Below are 16,228 nucleotides of genomic sequence, written 5' to 3'. Positions count from 1 at the left end.
CTGTGTAGTATACACATCGACAAAATTTTATACGTGACATCGAGTAGGGCAATTCCTCTGTAGTTATCACAGACAAGGGGATCATTCTTCTTAAAGATGGGGCATATAATTGCAGTTTTCCAATCGGCTGGTATGTTTTCTGTCTCCCAAATTGTTTCAATTAAGGAATGTAGTTCTATTTCCAATTGTGGTCCTCCATTTTTTAAAAGCTCAGCATATACTTGGTCTTCCCCACAGGCCTTGTTGTTCTTTAATTTCTTTATTGTTTGTCTTATTTCATTTACTGATGGGGTGGTGACTTGTATATCAACTGTATCTGGTTCTTCAAATGTAAAGTAATATTGTGGATCATTGCAGTTGAGCAGCTGTGTAAAGTATGTCTTCCATGTTTCTTGTATGTCATTCTTGTTTGTAAGTATTTTCCCATTATGGTCCTTTATAAACTGTTCCCTTTTAGTGAATTTTCCCAAGGACTTTTTTATATTCTGGTACATCTGCCTTGCTCTGTGATGCTTGAAATCATCCTCCGCTTCTCTTACCATGTTGTTGTAGTGTTTTCTCTTCTCTTGTCTTAGAGTTCGTTGTGTTTCCTTGCGGATTTTATAGTATCTCTCCTTTAGTGTAATATTGTCCATGTCTTGTAACCATGCCTTCCTCGCATTTTGCCTCTCCAGTACTCTTTCTTGGCACTTTATATTAAACCAGATTTTGTTAGTTCGTTTTCTTTTACCTATAGTTTTGGAAGCTACATCTTGAATACTGTTTCTGAGGTGTCTCCATCTACTTTCCACGTCTTGCTGGTCACTATGTGTCAGTCTAGATTCCGATAGGTTAATTTCCATTTCTTTCCTAAAGTTTTCTTTTATTTTTTCTTCTGCCAGATTTTCTACATCGTACCTTTTAATTTCAACCCTACATTCTTAAAAATAAGACAAACAAAGTATGCATTTCAATGATCAGAGTGTCACTAGAATTGGAGAAGCAAAGAAGCCAGAAATTGTGACTTTTACAATCAAATTAAAGAACAAATTGACACTGCCAGCAGCTTTGTGCTACAAGCCTGGAGGACTCAACACTGCCCAATTGTAGTTTGCTTCCGTGGGATCAATGTGGATGGCATAAAAAACAAATACTTTTTGCTGGTAATAATGACACAGCAAAAAGTAATCTGTGTCCTTTCATTGGCTTGCAATGCAGATTATCAATCTTTCACAATACAACAAGGGCATTTATGTGATGTTTAAGTCATGTGCCAAAAATTCTGCCTGTTGTTCAGAAGTTTCTGATGAATTCTGGTGCAGTTAATATGCACGCTCTGCACATGTTTATATCACTCGCAAACATGTTACTAATTATGAACTTGTCTGGATTATACTTTTGTTATTGTACATTGAGAAATTGTTCAAAAACAAAATAAAATTCACAAAATAAATGATTTTTTCCATTATACTTGTTTTAAAAAATAGTTAAAAATAGAAAGGGGAAAAAACCAGATAAGATGGAAAAATTGAGTATTCACCTGTCAGGTTCAAATGATGGATGAATTTCATCCACTCTCAACCGAAGTGTCATCTTTCAATATAACCTAGATCTCAGGATATGCAACAGATGTTGGCTTTGCTAACTCACAACCAAACTGTCACCTTCCAACCTACCCTAACATACACTTCAAACCAGATAAACTTATCACCACAACCTACGTTTCAAAAAACAATATACACACAAAAGAAATATTATGTTTTCTATTCTCTCTCTGTTTGAGTGCTTATAACTTTACATGTTCGGTTTCATTACCCATTTACATCGTGAGGTGCATGGCAGAGGTTATGTCCTATTGTACCAGCTATTAGGGTTTCTTCCTGTTTCATTCATGTTTGGAGTGTGGAAAGAGTGACTGACTGAATGCCTCTAAGCATGCAGTAATTAATCTACTCTTATCCTCATGATCCCTGAGTGAGTGATATGTAGGGCATTTTAGTGTATTCCTAGAGTTATCATTTAAAGCCAGTTCTTGAGACTCTGCTGACACACTTTCTCAGGATGGTAAACATCTCTCTTCAAGAGTCTTCCAGTTCAGTTCCTTCAGTATCTTTGTGACACTCTCCCATGGATCAAACAAACCTGTGACCATTCATGCTGCCCTTCTCTGTATATGTTCAATATCCCCTGTTATTCCAGTTTGGTGCAGATACCACACACTTGAGCAATATTCCAGAACCAGTCACACAAGTGATCTGTAAGCAATCTCGGGTCGACCAAAGCATCCGATCCCACCCGTCGGCTTTGACCCGTGACATAAGGCTGTTGTGGTGTGTGACGCCACGACGGCGCGGAATTTAGTTTGTAAGAGTGGCGTGTTTGTAGGTGTCATTTTGATGCGATCGGTGGTGCTCTCAGGTGGTGTGTTAGGTGATTTTTTTGGTTTAGATTGCGAGTGTGGTCTCGTGTGTGAATTTTGGTAAATTGCTTTTTTTATGTCTTTGGTAGGTATGCATATGACTGACAGGGTCAACAGTTTTCGGTTGTTGGCTATGATGGGGGACAGTGTGTTGTCTCTAATAAAATTTCTTCAGCTATTCAGATTTTTGGATGAAGTTGTGAAGTGTTCCGTATGTTGTGAAGAAATGAGGCTTACTTAAAGTTCCAGCGTCTCGGACCAGGGACGGCTGTATGTGGAGATGTCGTAAGGATAATAGGTCAAGGGAAGTGTTCGATCCCAATTTATGAGACCGGGAGCTGCTGTTGAGCTATATAGGTCAAGGGAAGTGTTCGATTTCAGATGATATTGTGTTTAGTGGTATTTGGGGAGTTTTGTGATGTCGGTTTTTTTCGTCGTTTTGCGTGGTTTTGTATGGGGGTGGGTGTTTAAATTTGTTTATATTTAGCTTGTCCCCACCCAAAAACCCCCTATTTCCCGCACTTGTCCCGTTAGTGTCATTAGGCTTTATGTGGAATGTGTGTGTGTGTGTGTGTTTTTCGACGTATTTTCGTCCTCATAATGTGTACGTAACGACTTTATATGCGCCATAATGGAATCGTGGTTTATGGTCGTTTCCATCATATTTGTGATGTCATGGGTCAAAGCAGTCGGGCGGGATCGAACGCTTCCGTATTTCCGCCATCTCCTCTGTAGACTTACTCCACTTCCCCAGTATTCTACCAATAAACCGAAGTCTACCACATGCTTCACCCACAACTGAGTCTAAGTGATCACTACATTCATACAGTACAAGTAGTTTCAAATGACCCTTGTATTCTTGTGAAGAAGCCTCATCAGCCAAGTCCCAAATAATTTATCTAAATATTTGTATTTGGGGGGAGTACGGCGGGTGAAGAATGTAAATTTCAGTTAACACTAGTGTTCATATTAAACAGTGTTTTTAATTTTACAGGCCACAGACAGTAGACAGCAGTCTCTGAAATTAGTAAAGTTACACAAGTGTGTAGTATGAAATAGTAGATGAAAACAGTAGCTGAGAAGTGTCAAATACAAAGCAGCAACATATTTTTCTCCTTTTTTTCTTTTTCAAAGTAGCTCCTTTTCTCTTAACAAAGTAATTCCTACAATTATTAGTGTGATAGGTTAACACGAGTCATAATTTGATGTATTTTACATGTGTTTTCTAAAGTGGCCTGTTAATATATGGTGTGTCGTGATGGGATTATGGAGCACAATATGTGAGTGCCCACAGCATCTACTGCAATGCACAATGCCTTAAACTAGCTGTTACAGAGTTTTGTCATGAGGGAAGAAGAAAATAAATTCTAGGACCACTGGAGGAAAGTGTGTTAAACATACATGTTGCATGGGTTTAGTTACTAAGTGACAGCAGTAACAACAGATGTCTCCTTAGTACTGCAGTACAAACACAAGTTGTATCAATATTGGGAGCTTGCTGGCTTCACAGAACTTTTCTGAAATGATTTTAAAAAATGCAGAATGAGCCCAGAAAACACCTTCATCGGAATGTGTGCTGGAAGAAAAAGCTACTTCCAAGTCATTTAATAGGTTCTGTCTGGCCATCCTGACATGACATGTTTTTCTAATTCATTTGAGGTAAATGCCAAGATGGATCCTCCAACAAGACCATCACAGACCACACTTGTTCTACCCTCATGAAAGATCAATATATACTATTATTAAGATGATAAATTCTGTGTCTCTGTGAGAATGGCCCAAAGGCTATTAAATTACTATAGTATACTACGCTAAACTACCAGTCATGACCAGAGAGTGGATTTAATCTTCATCTAATTTGTCCACCAGGGCTTGATATGAAGCACTTTGTTCACTCACTCACATGATAATATAGACCAATAATGTACAAAATACATGGAAAATACTGGGCGAAGGAGGACATGGTTAATTACCTGATGCAAAGCAGTAAGGCCATCTTCATTTGTTGAGTCAGGACTAACACCTTTCATTAAAAGTCTTCTCACTGCAAAACAAATGATCACATTACCTCAAATTCAAACTGGTACGAATTTTTGTGCTAAGGAGTATCATACCATCAAGTCAAAAACAAGTCCCAAGCTGTCCTTCATACATTGTAGTATAGTATCCTGCTTTACATGAATTATCTAGTTTTCTGACAGATTACTGACCCCCGAGTTTTCAGATATTCACACCTAAAGCTATTTACAATATAATTCTCCAATGACAGTACAATTTGGGTTTACTATAACAGATGCTGGATCATTTGATTTGCCTACTTCGTTCGAACGAAGAAATTTTGGATTAAAAAGTAGAATTGAAACAGACTTGTCTTCATCTACAATGTTTGATATGGTATACCTTCATCTATATCATTTCTGGCTGCTGCTTCTAGCAGCATTACACTGTCACTAAAATATATATGCCGCTTTGATGACTTGCTGATTTCTCTGGAGTTTCCCCTGTGCCTCATCCATTCTTTCTCGCGCTGGCTCCATAGTTTCAGCTGTTGTAGCCTCCGCCGACGAGCCAGATGGAGGCGTTCCTGAGTGCTCAAGTGCTCCACATGAGCCATTTCGGCAACAAGATCTGCATGCTCCATCTTTCTAAAGGCCATATAAACACAAGCGAATGCGATGAAAAAATCTTGACTTATGAAATTCTAAAATTTAAAAAGTATACAAACCAAAACAATACCTGTATCTGGGAGTTCACTGCAATTGTTGAACGTTACTTAAATCAAATTTGTTGTCATTTGAAGTCCACGAAATGTATGGGCGCTTCTGCCCATATAAAGCATAGGCCTTTTTATGTCAGGTACACATTGCTGTTATTAGGCCGACTTATCTGGTCATTCTTTCGTGGCTTATGCTTCCTACCTGTTGTTCCTGGGAAACAATGATAAGATACCGCTTCCCATTTTAATTTCTTGTCGTTGTGAATGAAAAGTATATTTTGACTACGCACGGCTTTGTTCGACTTAGCTTCCACATCACGTATTCCTGTCACTTGAAGTTTATTTTGCGAAAGTTATGGAATTATCGCGACTTCTACAAGTGTTACATCTTCCACGCACAGCAGTCTGCATAATGTAGGTCACTGCTGGGAGTGGGAGCTCGGCGAACCGATGTTTTTACTTGCAGAAACGCAGCGGCATGCTAGTTAATCGAAAATAACAGTCTGATTCTCTAGAAAATTTCAGCAACACGCGAAAAATTATGTTGAAAATGGTTTCACTGTTGTTTTTCATTTAGGTTGTATCAACGGATTAAAAAAACTGCACTTTCAAAGAACTTCCATGTAACCTTGTTGATGTGACAGGTAAACTGTCTGCCAGCAGTGTGAGTGCAGTCAGCTGCTTTCCGCAAAGTGGAATACAGAAAGGAGGTGGCAGGAGAGATAAGAAATGTATGTCCGTGGCTCACGGATGATGACGTTACGGTAGCGAGACAACTGTTGTGGCCGTCTCCGATTTAGCATTAAAGCAGATGGATTTGTAAAATGCTACGCGATCGTGAAAGCGCTTTTTATGCAGTATGTTCTGGCTTCTGTGCTTGTGCAGCCAGTCTATTCGGAAAATTGGCCGGGAAGGAAGACCTACACTCGATGGTTTGCCTCATTTTGAAGTTCTGGTTGTGTGTAAACTTAATAATCGTTTTCAAAGGTTCCTGAAAATACGTTAGCAACACACTTGTAGTTTGAACAAATTTTCGATCAAGAATGTAAATGCGTATGTACATTTTGATGTAACTATTACATGTTTTTATAGTGACCGATAGCAAAGTCGATATACTCTACATTATGAACCTGCAAAATAACCATAAACGCTTGTGTGATACATGTGCGTCATTAAAGACATGAAGCACTTGTACCTTATTGAAATACAATGCCAGATTGAACCCACGTTATATTATCTCCACTGGCAATGTATTTATAAATTGGGATGTATTGTATAGTAGACCCTACCATTAAGGGACTAGTGTAGCAGGGGATACAACCCATCGGCTTTGGACATTGACGTCACAAGTCGCCAATCGAGAAGCGATTCTTCTTAGTGTTGTAGCTTCCTTCAGTGGCTGATAAGTGTTTTTTGGCTTTTTTAAAAAAAAAATCTCACGAGATAGAATAAACAGATCCACTTTATTAAGCAATCAGTAAAAAAACGAAACTGAAACATAACAGCAAAAGCGAAAATGGTAAACTGCTATCTGGCGACTTGTGACGTCATTGTCCAAAGCCGACGGGTTGTATCCCTTGCTGCACTAGACCCTCCAGGTTTGTGACAGATATTGAATAACAAATTGCTACTTTTCTAATACATAAACACATTTCCTGCTCCCGATGTACGATTTTATTTACAAATAAAGGAGAAGAATGAAGTACATTATCACGTTCAGTACTTGAGTAACCAGAATCCCCCCCACCCAGATTCGTTTCATATGGGAATCACAAACAGTTTCCTTTTTGTCAACTGTTACTCATCTTTATGTAAGTTGTCAGACTTTGTCAAAAAAGTTGAATAGCCCCAAGAAAAGGTTTCATGTGGTCTTAAGTCAAGGAGCAGTTCATGGAGAGAGGGGGGGAAAAAAAACACCACAATCAGAAAGCTACACTGTGAAAGGAAGCCTGTAGCAGCTATTTATGGTACAGCACCTATAAGAAGTCATAACCATAGATAACAACCTTGGAAATATTTTGTTTGCTAAGAGCTCTTCAGTTACACAACTGGCCTGATATTTCGTAGGCTCATACTTTGTTTTCTAGGATGCAGTACGAAACTGTATCAAATGTTTTCTGGAAGTCAAGGAACATGGTGTCATGCTGAGCACCAATATCTTCTTATGTATGAATGGAGAGAACTGGGTTACATACAGTCATTGTAGAATTCTTGTTCTCCACAGAAAATATTTTCAATATCCAGAGATGTCATAATATGCAAATGTAAAAGATGTTGCAAAATTCTGCAACAAACTGAAACAGGCGTATCATTTTGTGTTGGACTATCTTTTCTTGAAAACGGGAATGTCTAGTGCTTTTAGGAATGCTTGAGTCCGCTGATTGCCTGTGGTACACTGGTGATAGAGGAGGAGCTAATTCACATACTCTTCAGAGACTCTTAATGGTATTGTTTCACCAGATCCCACGGTCTTTCCTCTGTTGAGCAATTTCAGTTGATTTTGTGTGCTGTTTTCACTTATTTTGATATTTCATTTTGATGTTTGAGCAACAATTTAAAGGAAGCTGCTCAGTACAATCTTCCTCAATAAAACAGTTGTAGAAAAATGAGTCTTAGTAATCTGACCTCTTGTCATCCTTGTTTTGATGCCATTATGGTCGCTGAGTGTCTGGACGCATGGATCTGATTTTTTTACTGAATTCGGTCTTGCAAAACTCATTCACCACAGAAGATCATAACATGGTTCCTCGTTTCAATCATCATATGAACACCAAAATGGCAGATACTGAGATAACCAATTGCAGTATAGAGAAGCAACTAAAACTGCTTAGTACTGGAAAGACATCAGGGCCAGGTGAGATACCTAAAAGTTTCAGCAAAGACTATGCGAAATAACTTGATCCCTTCTAGCAGCAGTTTACTGTAGATTGCTGGAGCAATTAAAGGCACCTAGCGACTGGAAAAAAGCACAGATCATTCTCGTTTTTAAGAAAGGCTATAGGACAAGACGCACACAATTATACACCTACATTGTTGCTGTCAGTCTATTGGAGAATTAGGGAACGTATTTTATGCTCAAGAATTATGATACATTTGGAGAACGGAAATCTCTTCTATAAAATTCAACATGGATTTCATGAAAAGAGATCTTGCAAAAAACTTTCCTTCCATGAGATCCAAAGCACTGTAGACAATGGCACTAAGATTAATGCCATGTTCCTTGGCTTTAAAAAGGCATCTGACACTGCACAGCACTGCCAGTTAGTGAAAAAAGTAAGAGTTTATTGATCATAGGACCAGATTTGCAAATGGATTCACAACTTCCTTGCAGACAGAATTCAACACATTGCTCTTCATGGAACAAAATCGACATGGGTAAATGTAAATTCTGGAGTACACAAAGGAAGTGTGATGGGACTGTTACTGTTTACGGTGCGTATAAATAACCTGCTAGAAAGCGTTGGATGCTCTTTAAGACTGTCCACAGATTATGCACTTGTGCATAAGAAAGCAGCAATGCCAGAAGACAGTATCAATCTGCAGGACTGATGAATGGTGCAGGCTCTGGCAGTTGACCCTGAATTTAAATAAATGTAACATACTGTGCATATACAGGAAAAGAAATCCACTACCGTACAACTACATTATTGATGACAAACTACTGGAAACAATAACTACCATCAAATATCTAGAAATAACTACCCAGAGCAACCTTAAGTGGAACAGCAGACTCCAGACTGAGATTCATAGGAAGAGTCTTCAGGAAATTTAACTCATCCATGAAGGAAGTGGCTTATAAGGTGCCTGTTCGATCTGCTGTTGAGTATTGTCCATCAATACGTGATCTTTACCAGGTATGACTGATAGTATAGAGAGATTGAGAGAGAGAGAGAGAGAGAGAGAGAGAGAGAGAGAGAGATTGGCAGACATTACAAGAGAGACATTGTGCTTCTTGGGGAGGTTTACTATTGAAATTCAGAGAGAGTGCTTCTCTGGAACAGTAGGACAATGTATTACATCCCATGTAATGACCACAATGAGAAAATTCCAGGAATTAGAGCCAATACGGAGTGTTACCGACAATCATTCTTCCCACGTACCATTCCAAAGAGAAACAGGGTAGGGGGATCAGTTAGTGGCACCAGAAGTACTTCTTCCACACCCCATTAGGTGGCTTGTTGAGTAAGTTGTAGATATGGAAGTAAAATCACTTAGAACTATTATATCCTTTAATTTTCCTGTATGATGCTGCAGCAAATGCTCAAACTGTTTGATAAAATACCTGAAATCACCAATATTTCTGAATTGCAAGTGCTTTGAAAGGGCATGTCATATTTACAAATACTCCTACTTGCAACCACCCCCCCCCTCTCTCCTCTACAAAAAAAAAAAAAAAATACTGTATGAGGCTACTACCCTACTAGCATACGGTTTACAATCTGGTGGCAGCTGGTGATGGTTGCAACAAAATGTTCTGAGCAGCGTAAAACATCATGGTAGATCCCCTAAGAGAACAGAAATTTCATTTCCTTTACTTGTAAGGCCTATTATATTTTTATAGAAGATTGTAAATACTCTGGTATTTGATGAAAATTCAAAACTGCACCTGAAAAAGTGTCTGATGGCTCTGGAAGAGCTTGGGATATTTTGAGTCTGTGAATTAACCTGAGGAGACTGCCAGAGCCATTTAAGGCAAGTAAGTTCTGGCTGTGTGTTATTTTTTTCCGTCTTCTATAATTGCTGCATTTAAAAGGCTACCTAATGTTTTTCGCATGACTTGTTTCAGATCATGCCGTGGTTAGTAAACAACGCTTTACTAAAATTACTTACATTTACATCACAAGTTTTACTTGAAAGCTTAATTGCCATGGAATTTCTAAAATTCATAATTTTAAATAAAAGATGGTCTGGATTTCAAAAGAATTATTGACTGAACAGGTGATCTTCACCTTTGTGGAAGACATCCTAGTGTCTTTAAACAACAATCAGTATCTTCTGTGATCTTACTAAAGCCTTCAGTTGTGTGGATCATCAACTACTATTTGAGAAAGCCCAGTAGTATGGCATAGAAAACCCAGCAGCATGGCATCAGGGCCCATTAGGTAAGCCGCCACAATCCTGTCTTACCAACATGAAGCAGAAAGCAAGTTTGGAAGCTGTCAATCAAAAATCTGCAATAACATTCATCATCAAGTCCTGGAAGGCTCTGCCATGAGTCCTTTATTGATTCTGATTTATGCTAATGATCTCCCTGCAGCTGTGAATAGTGCTGTGTGCAAACTTACCCCGTTTGCAAATGACACCAGCATTGTAACAGAAAATCTGTCAAACATTCACGAATGACATTTATATCAAAGTCTTTCTGCAAACAAAACCAAGACTTTTTTTTTTTTTTTTGCAATTTAGATAGTCACAATACTCAGTGACTCTCAACAACCGCAAATGTGACAGTACCAATTTCCTGGGCATTTGCAGAGACTACAAAACTAAACTGGGAATACCACTTTTTTTCATCAAACTGCAAAGACATTGAACTCGGTATCTTTCGCATTATGAATTACTGTCTCGTGCTGGGGACCAAATGCTCATCAAGGCTGCTTATGTTGCTTATGTGCACTCCATTGTGTGTTATGGAAATATCTTCTAAGGGAACTGTCATCTTACTCAAAAAATGTTCATTACTTGGAAGAGAGAGAGAGATTATTCAGATGTAGAGTAAATCCAAGAATGTCCTGTTGCAAATTACTTAACCAGCTGGGGCTACTTACCAATGCTTCTCAATACATTTTTTTTCCTCTTGTGTGCTTTGTGATAAAGCATCCCCATTCTCTTTGTAAACAGCTCAGCAGTTCACATGCATGACACTATAAATAACAGTGGAATTCACTATCAGCCAAAAAATGTCACTAGTAAAGAGAGAGGTGCAGAGTATGCTGGTGTAAATATTTGCCACCATCTTCCCACTGAGCTTAAAAAGTTAAGGAAGAGTGAATCCCTTTTCAAAAGTATAGTAGACTAGTTTCTCTTGAGTCACACATGCTTCACTGTTCAGGAATTTGTGAAAGAGAGCTTACCTAAGAATGACATAACCAAACAGTTTTGTGATTGTCAAATGTTGTAAAGTATTTCATGTAGATTAAACAGTGAAAACTCCAGACTGGAATATCAACAATATTAAGAAAATCATACTCACTGTAAAGATGACCTGTTGATTTGCAGACAGGCATAACAAAAATACTGTTATGCATTACGGCTTTTGGCCCAAGGCTTCTTCAGCAAAGAAAACACATACACATTCAACCAAGCAAGCACTTATACACACATGACCACTACAGCCAGCAGTTCCGACCAGATTGTGGCCACCGCGTGAATAGCAATATGGAGTGAGGCAGAAAAGGGGCAGGAATAGCTGGGTACAGGTGATGGGAGAGAAGAGCACTGTCTGGTGCGGAATGTAGGGACTGGACACAGCATGACGAGACTGCCACATGCCGTGTCAGGAGGTGTGGGGGGAGGGGGGGGGGGGGGGGAGAAAAGCAGGATCAGAAAAGGAGAGGATCGGTGACGGACTAAAGGACTAAGGACAGGTGGTTGCATGAGGGTAGGGGATGTGAAAAGGAAGGTGGTGATAGGACAGAAGGGACAGGAACAGTTGGGTGGAGGGTATGGGGACATAGATTACTGTAGGTTGAGACTGGGATAATTTTAGGAGTGGAGAATGTTTTGCAAGGATAACTCTCACCTGTGCAATTCAGAAAAACTGCCGATGGAGTGGAAGTTCCATATGACCCAGGTTGTGGGCAGCCATTGAAATCAAACATGTTATATTCAGCTGCATGTTGTGCCACAGAGAGGTCTATTTAGCTCTTGGCCACAGTTTAGCAGTGGTTGTTCATTCTGGTTGACAGCTGGTTGGTAATAATATGGTATAAAAAGCTGTGCAATGGTTGCAGCAGAGCTGGTGCACGACATGGCTGCTTTTGTGGTTGCTCAGCCTGTTACAGTACTGGAATAGGAAGTGCTGGGTGGGTGGATTGGGAAGGTCTTGCATCAGAGTCTTCCACATGAGTATGGCCCTGTGGCAAGGCATTGGGATTGGGAGTGGCAGAGGGGTGGGCTGGGATGTTGTGGAGGTTGGGTGGGTGACAGAACACCACTTTAGGAGGGTGTGGGAAGGATCTTAGATAGGATGTTCCTCATCCCACAGAATGATGATAGTTAATCAAAGCCCTGATGAAGGATGTGGTTCAGTTGTTCCAGTTCAGGGTGATGAAGGGGGCGACTCCTTTGTAGCTGTTCTTGGGGGTGATTTGGGGGGGGGGGGGATGGTAGGGGAATTCTGTTTGCAGACTGGGTCCAGGGGATATTGCCTGTCTTTGAAGGCCTTGGTGAAATTTTCAGCATACTGGGAAAGGAGTTCTTGTCACTGCAGATATGCTGTCCCTGGGTAGCCAGGCTGTTTGGGAGGGATTTTTTGGTGTGAAAGGTATGACAGCTGTCAAAATGCAGGTATTGTTGTTGGTTGGTGTGTTTAATGTGGACAGAGTTGTGGATGGAGCCGTGAGTGAGGAGGTGGCACGCTGGGCTTAGGAGGACCAGATAAAGTGATGGGAAATATGTTGAGGTTGTGAAGGAATAAGGCTAGGGTGCCTTGGCCCTGAACCCAGATCATGAAGATATCTTCAGTCTACCTGATCCATACAAGGGGTTTGGGGTTTTGGGAGGCTAGGAAGATTTCCTCTAGATGCCTGGTAAACAGGATAGTATAGGAGGGAGCCAAACCTAACAATCATGGGTGCACCATTGCAGCCAGTTATTGTGCCCACACTGAAAGGATTTTGGCCTCATTGACCAACCCCTCCAGCCACATGCCCATAATCTAGCCTCCCACATCAAAGATATTGACCACTTCCTTCACTGACTCTCCCTCATTCCAACCCTTTTTCCTCCTGGTTCTGTACTGATCACTGTTAATTCCACTTCCCTGTAGGTCACCATCCCTCATACTCATGGCTCGCCACAATTAAAACTACCTGTCCCCGCATCCTTCATACTCTAAACCCACTGCTTCATTCCTCATACGCCTAACTAACTTCATCCTAACACATAACTTCTACTCCTTTGGAGGGAAAAATAAAAATCTGCAGCACAACCATGTGCACCTGCATGCCAAACTCCTATGCCAAACTGCTTAGAAAATATTCCTAGCCTCACAGAACACCAAACCTCTGGTCTGGGACAGATTCATTGATGATATCTTCTTCCACTTCACGTGGTTCTTCTCATCCCGGTATGCCACCTTCCTATATATGACCACCTCCTCTCTGATGGCTCCATCCACACCTCTCTCCACATTAAATCCACCAACTACCAACAGTACCTGCATTTTGACAGCTGCCATCCCTTCCACACCAAAAAAATCCCTCCCATACAGCCTGGCCACTTGGGGATGGCATATCTGCAGCAATATGGTCTCCCTTTCCTATTTTGCTGAAAGTCTTACCAAGGCCTTCACAGACAGGTTCTATCACTCAGACCTAATCCACAACACTGTGCCATTTCCCCACACACCCACAACCCTCCCATAACCTCTAACAAGAGACAGCTGCAAAAGTGTGTCCCATTCATCACCCAGTGCCATCCTGAACTGGAACAACTGAACCACACCCTTCATCAAGGCTTTGATTATCTATCATCATTCCCTGGAATGAGATACACCCTACACAAGATTCCCCCCACCCCCTCCTAAAGTAGTGTTCTGTCACCCACTCAACATTCCAGTCCACCCCTCTGCCACTCCCAATCCTAATGCCTTGTCAGAGGGATCCGATTCCTGTGGAAGATTCTGGTGCAATATCTTCTCAATCCTCCCACCCAACACTTCCTATTCCAGTTCTGTCACAAGCTTATCTTATCCCATCAAAGGTTGGGTCATCTGTAAAGCATCCATTTGTATACTAGCTCTGCTGAACCCATTGCACAACTTTTTTATTCATATGACTATCAACCAGCTGTTCACCAGGATGAATAGCCACTGCCAAACAGTGGCCAAGAGCAAAGTAGACCACCCTGTGGCACAACAGATAACTGGAAATGACATGTTTGATTTCAGTGGCTGCTTCAAAACCCGGGTCATGTGAGCCCTCCCCTCCACCACCAACTTTCCAAACTGTGCAGATAGGAGTTATCCGTACAACACATTCTCCTCTCCCGTGATTATCATGGCCTCAGTCTACAGTAACCTACTGTCCTCACACCCTCTACCCAATAGTTTCTGCCCCCCTCTGTGCTATTACCTCCTCCTTTTTCATGTCCCCTACTCTCAGTGTGTGCTGCTCCTTTTCCACTCCCCCTTTCCCCCCTCCCCTTCATCCCCCTCCCCATCAAACCCTACCTCCTAATACTGCACATGGCAGTCTCATCAGCCCATGATCTAGTCCTTCCATGCCCCACCAGACAACGCTTCCCTCTGCCCCCACCTGTATCCTGCTATGCCCTTCACCCATTCCCCACTCTCCTCCACATCGCAATTTATGTAACAGTTGCATTCTGGTCGGAACTGCTGGTGGTCATGCTCATGCGTGTTGAGGTGTGTTTGCTTGTGTGAATGTGTGTATTTTCTGCTGAAGAAGGTTTTGGCTGAAAGCTATAATGTGTAACACTCTTTTTGTTGTTCCTGTCTGCAACTCAACAGGTCATCTTTACAGCGAGTAGCAATCTATCCATTTCAAATCTGTTGATTTTTCATGTAAATTTGGTTACTTCACTCAATCATTATGTAGTGTGGATATGTATTTTATTATAAATGAGTTGCTGAACTGACTGGCCAATAACTGTCAAATGTTAATATCATTACGTTATGTAGAACTTGTAATTTTCATTCAGGCAATCTGTAGTGTGTATATGTATTTTTACTGTAATTGTGTTGCTGGACTGATTGCCCAGTAGTATGACAACAAATGTATGTTAAATTGTTATAAACATACTGATGATGGCGATTGAAGGTTATAACGATTTATTGTTTTATTAGTAATACTGTAATATCTGTTAAGTTGTGAATTATAATTAATATACATATAAATATCTTAATTGTCTCTCACTCCACATCATCTTAGTTGGTTATGCATTTATTATTATTATTATTATTATTATTCTTTTATTTGCCAGATTATTCTCATATGTTTGTTCTGAATGAATTACTGTCATGTAGTTATTATCTTCACAATTGACCTTTTTTGTGCTATAGGATACATTGTATTTACAGGTTTCTGTAGTTACAGCAACAGTGTTTATGGTTTTAATGATTGTGACTAATGCTGCAGTATGGACATTTTTTGTGAAAGCCCTCCGTTCTTCAGACACATCATTGTTTCCTACTGTGGCAAGTTCAGCAACAAATTACATATGTTCTGTAAGTCATTTCACAGTTCTCACAGAGAAAATGTACAGAAATGTGAATTCTTCTTGTTATATTAATGCTTCATTTTATTCTCTTCGTAGGCCATGGCAGGATTCTGGTTCTTTGGTGAAATTACCTCATTAATGTGGTGGACAGGTACATTTCTTGTTCTGGTGGGCTTGTTGCTCATATGCCAGTATGAAAGTAATGAGAATTTGCAGAGTAAACTAAAATAATAACTTGTTAGAGAAATTTATGTCTTTCGTTTTTGTAATATGAGGATGAAAGTTTTCCTTTAGTGGTTATTAAGTAACTCATTAATTGTGTGAAATAACTGAAATCAGGATATGCTAATACTTTGTAAGTCTAGTAATCGCACATGCCCAGTAGTGTTGAGAGTTGTCAGATGTAAACAAATTTTTCATGAAAAAGATGTACAGCATTCCAGAGGATTTTTACAGTCCAAAAAAAAAAAAAAAAAAAAATGATTGTACTTGTTTCATATGTGCCTCCACATTACCACTTCATGGTTTCACCATGTACCTCATGATCTGACATAAAATTCTCCCAAATGGATATACATTTAGTAACTGAATCTTGTTTTCTTGAGAGTAAATATTTTTTTCCACTTCAGGTGCATATTAACTAGTGTAATGATTTGATACTATCATATTTTGAATTATCAGCATAGTTTTAAAATTTTTTTACATCTTGT

At 40.0% G+C, this 16,228-nt stretch overlaps 2 protein-coding genes across 2 annotated transcripts in view; one reads left to right on the top strand and one right to left on the bottom strand.

Annotated features, from left to right (window-relative positions):
* LOC126475115 (protein phosphatase 1 regulatory subunit 16A) overlaps nt 1–5,719 on the bottom strand; it is a 77,189-nt gene extending 71,470 nt beyond the window's left edge. Inside the window, exons 1-3 of the mRNA XM_050102702.1 lie at nt 5,135–5,719; nt 4,799–5,043; nt 4,372–4,442 (exon numbers count right to left, since the gene is read on the bottom strand). Coding sequence (XP_049958659.1) covers nt 4,372–4,442; nt 4,799–5,039 — 312 coding nt within the window. The 5' untranslated portion in view covers nt 5,040–5,043; nt 5,135–5,719. The remainder of the gene's footprint in view (nt 1–4,371; nt 4,443–4,798; nt 5,044–5,134) is intronic.
* LOC126475116 (transmembrane protein 42) lies at nt 5,709–15,769 on the top strand. The gene is made up of 3 exons (XM_050102703.1): nt 5,709–6,046; nt 15,379–15,525; nt 15,615–15,769. Exons 1-3 carry the CDS (start codon nt 5,939–5,941, stop codon nt 15,747–15,749), a joined length of 390 nt encoding a protein of 129 aa, XP_049958660.1. The 5' UTR covers nt 5,709–5,938; the 3' UTR covers nt 15,750–15,769.
* The last annotated feature ends 459 nt before the right edge of the window (nt 15,770–16,228 follow it).

The sequence above is a fragment of the Schistocerca serialis genome, chromosome 4 (assembly GCF_023864345.2).
Source record: "Schistocerca serialis cubense isolate TAMUIC-IGC-003099 chromosome 4, iqSchSeri2.2, whole genome shotgun sequence".
NCBI classification, from domain to species: Eukaryota; Metazoa; Arthropoda; class Insecta; order Orthoptera; family Acrididae; genus Schistocerca; species Schistocerca serialis.
The sequence above is the reverse complement of the archived record's forward strand: the minus strand, read 5'-3'. Positions and strand labels throughout refer to the sequence as shown.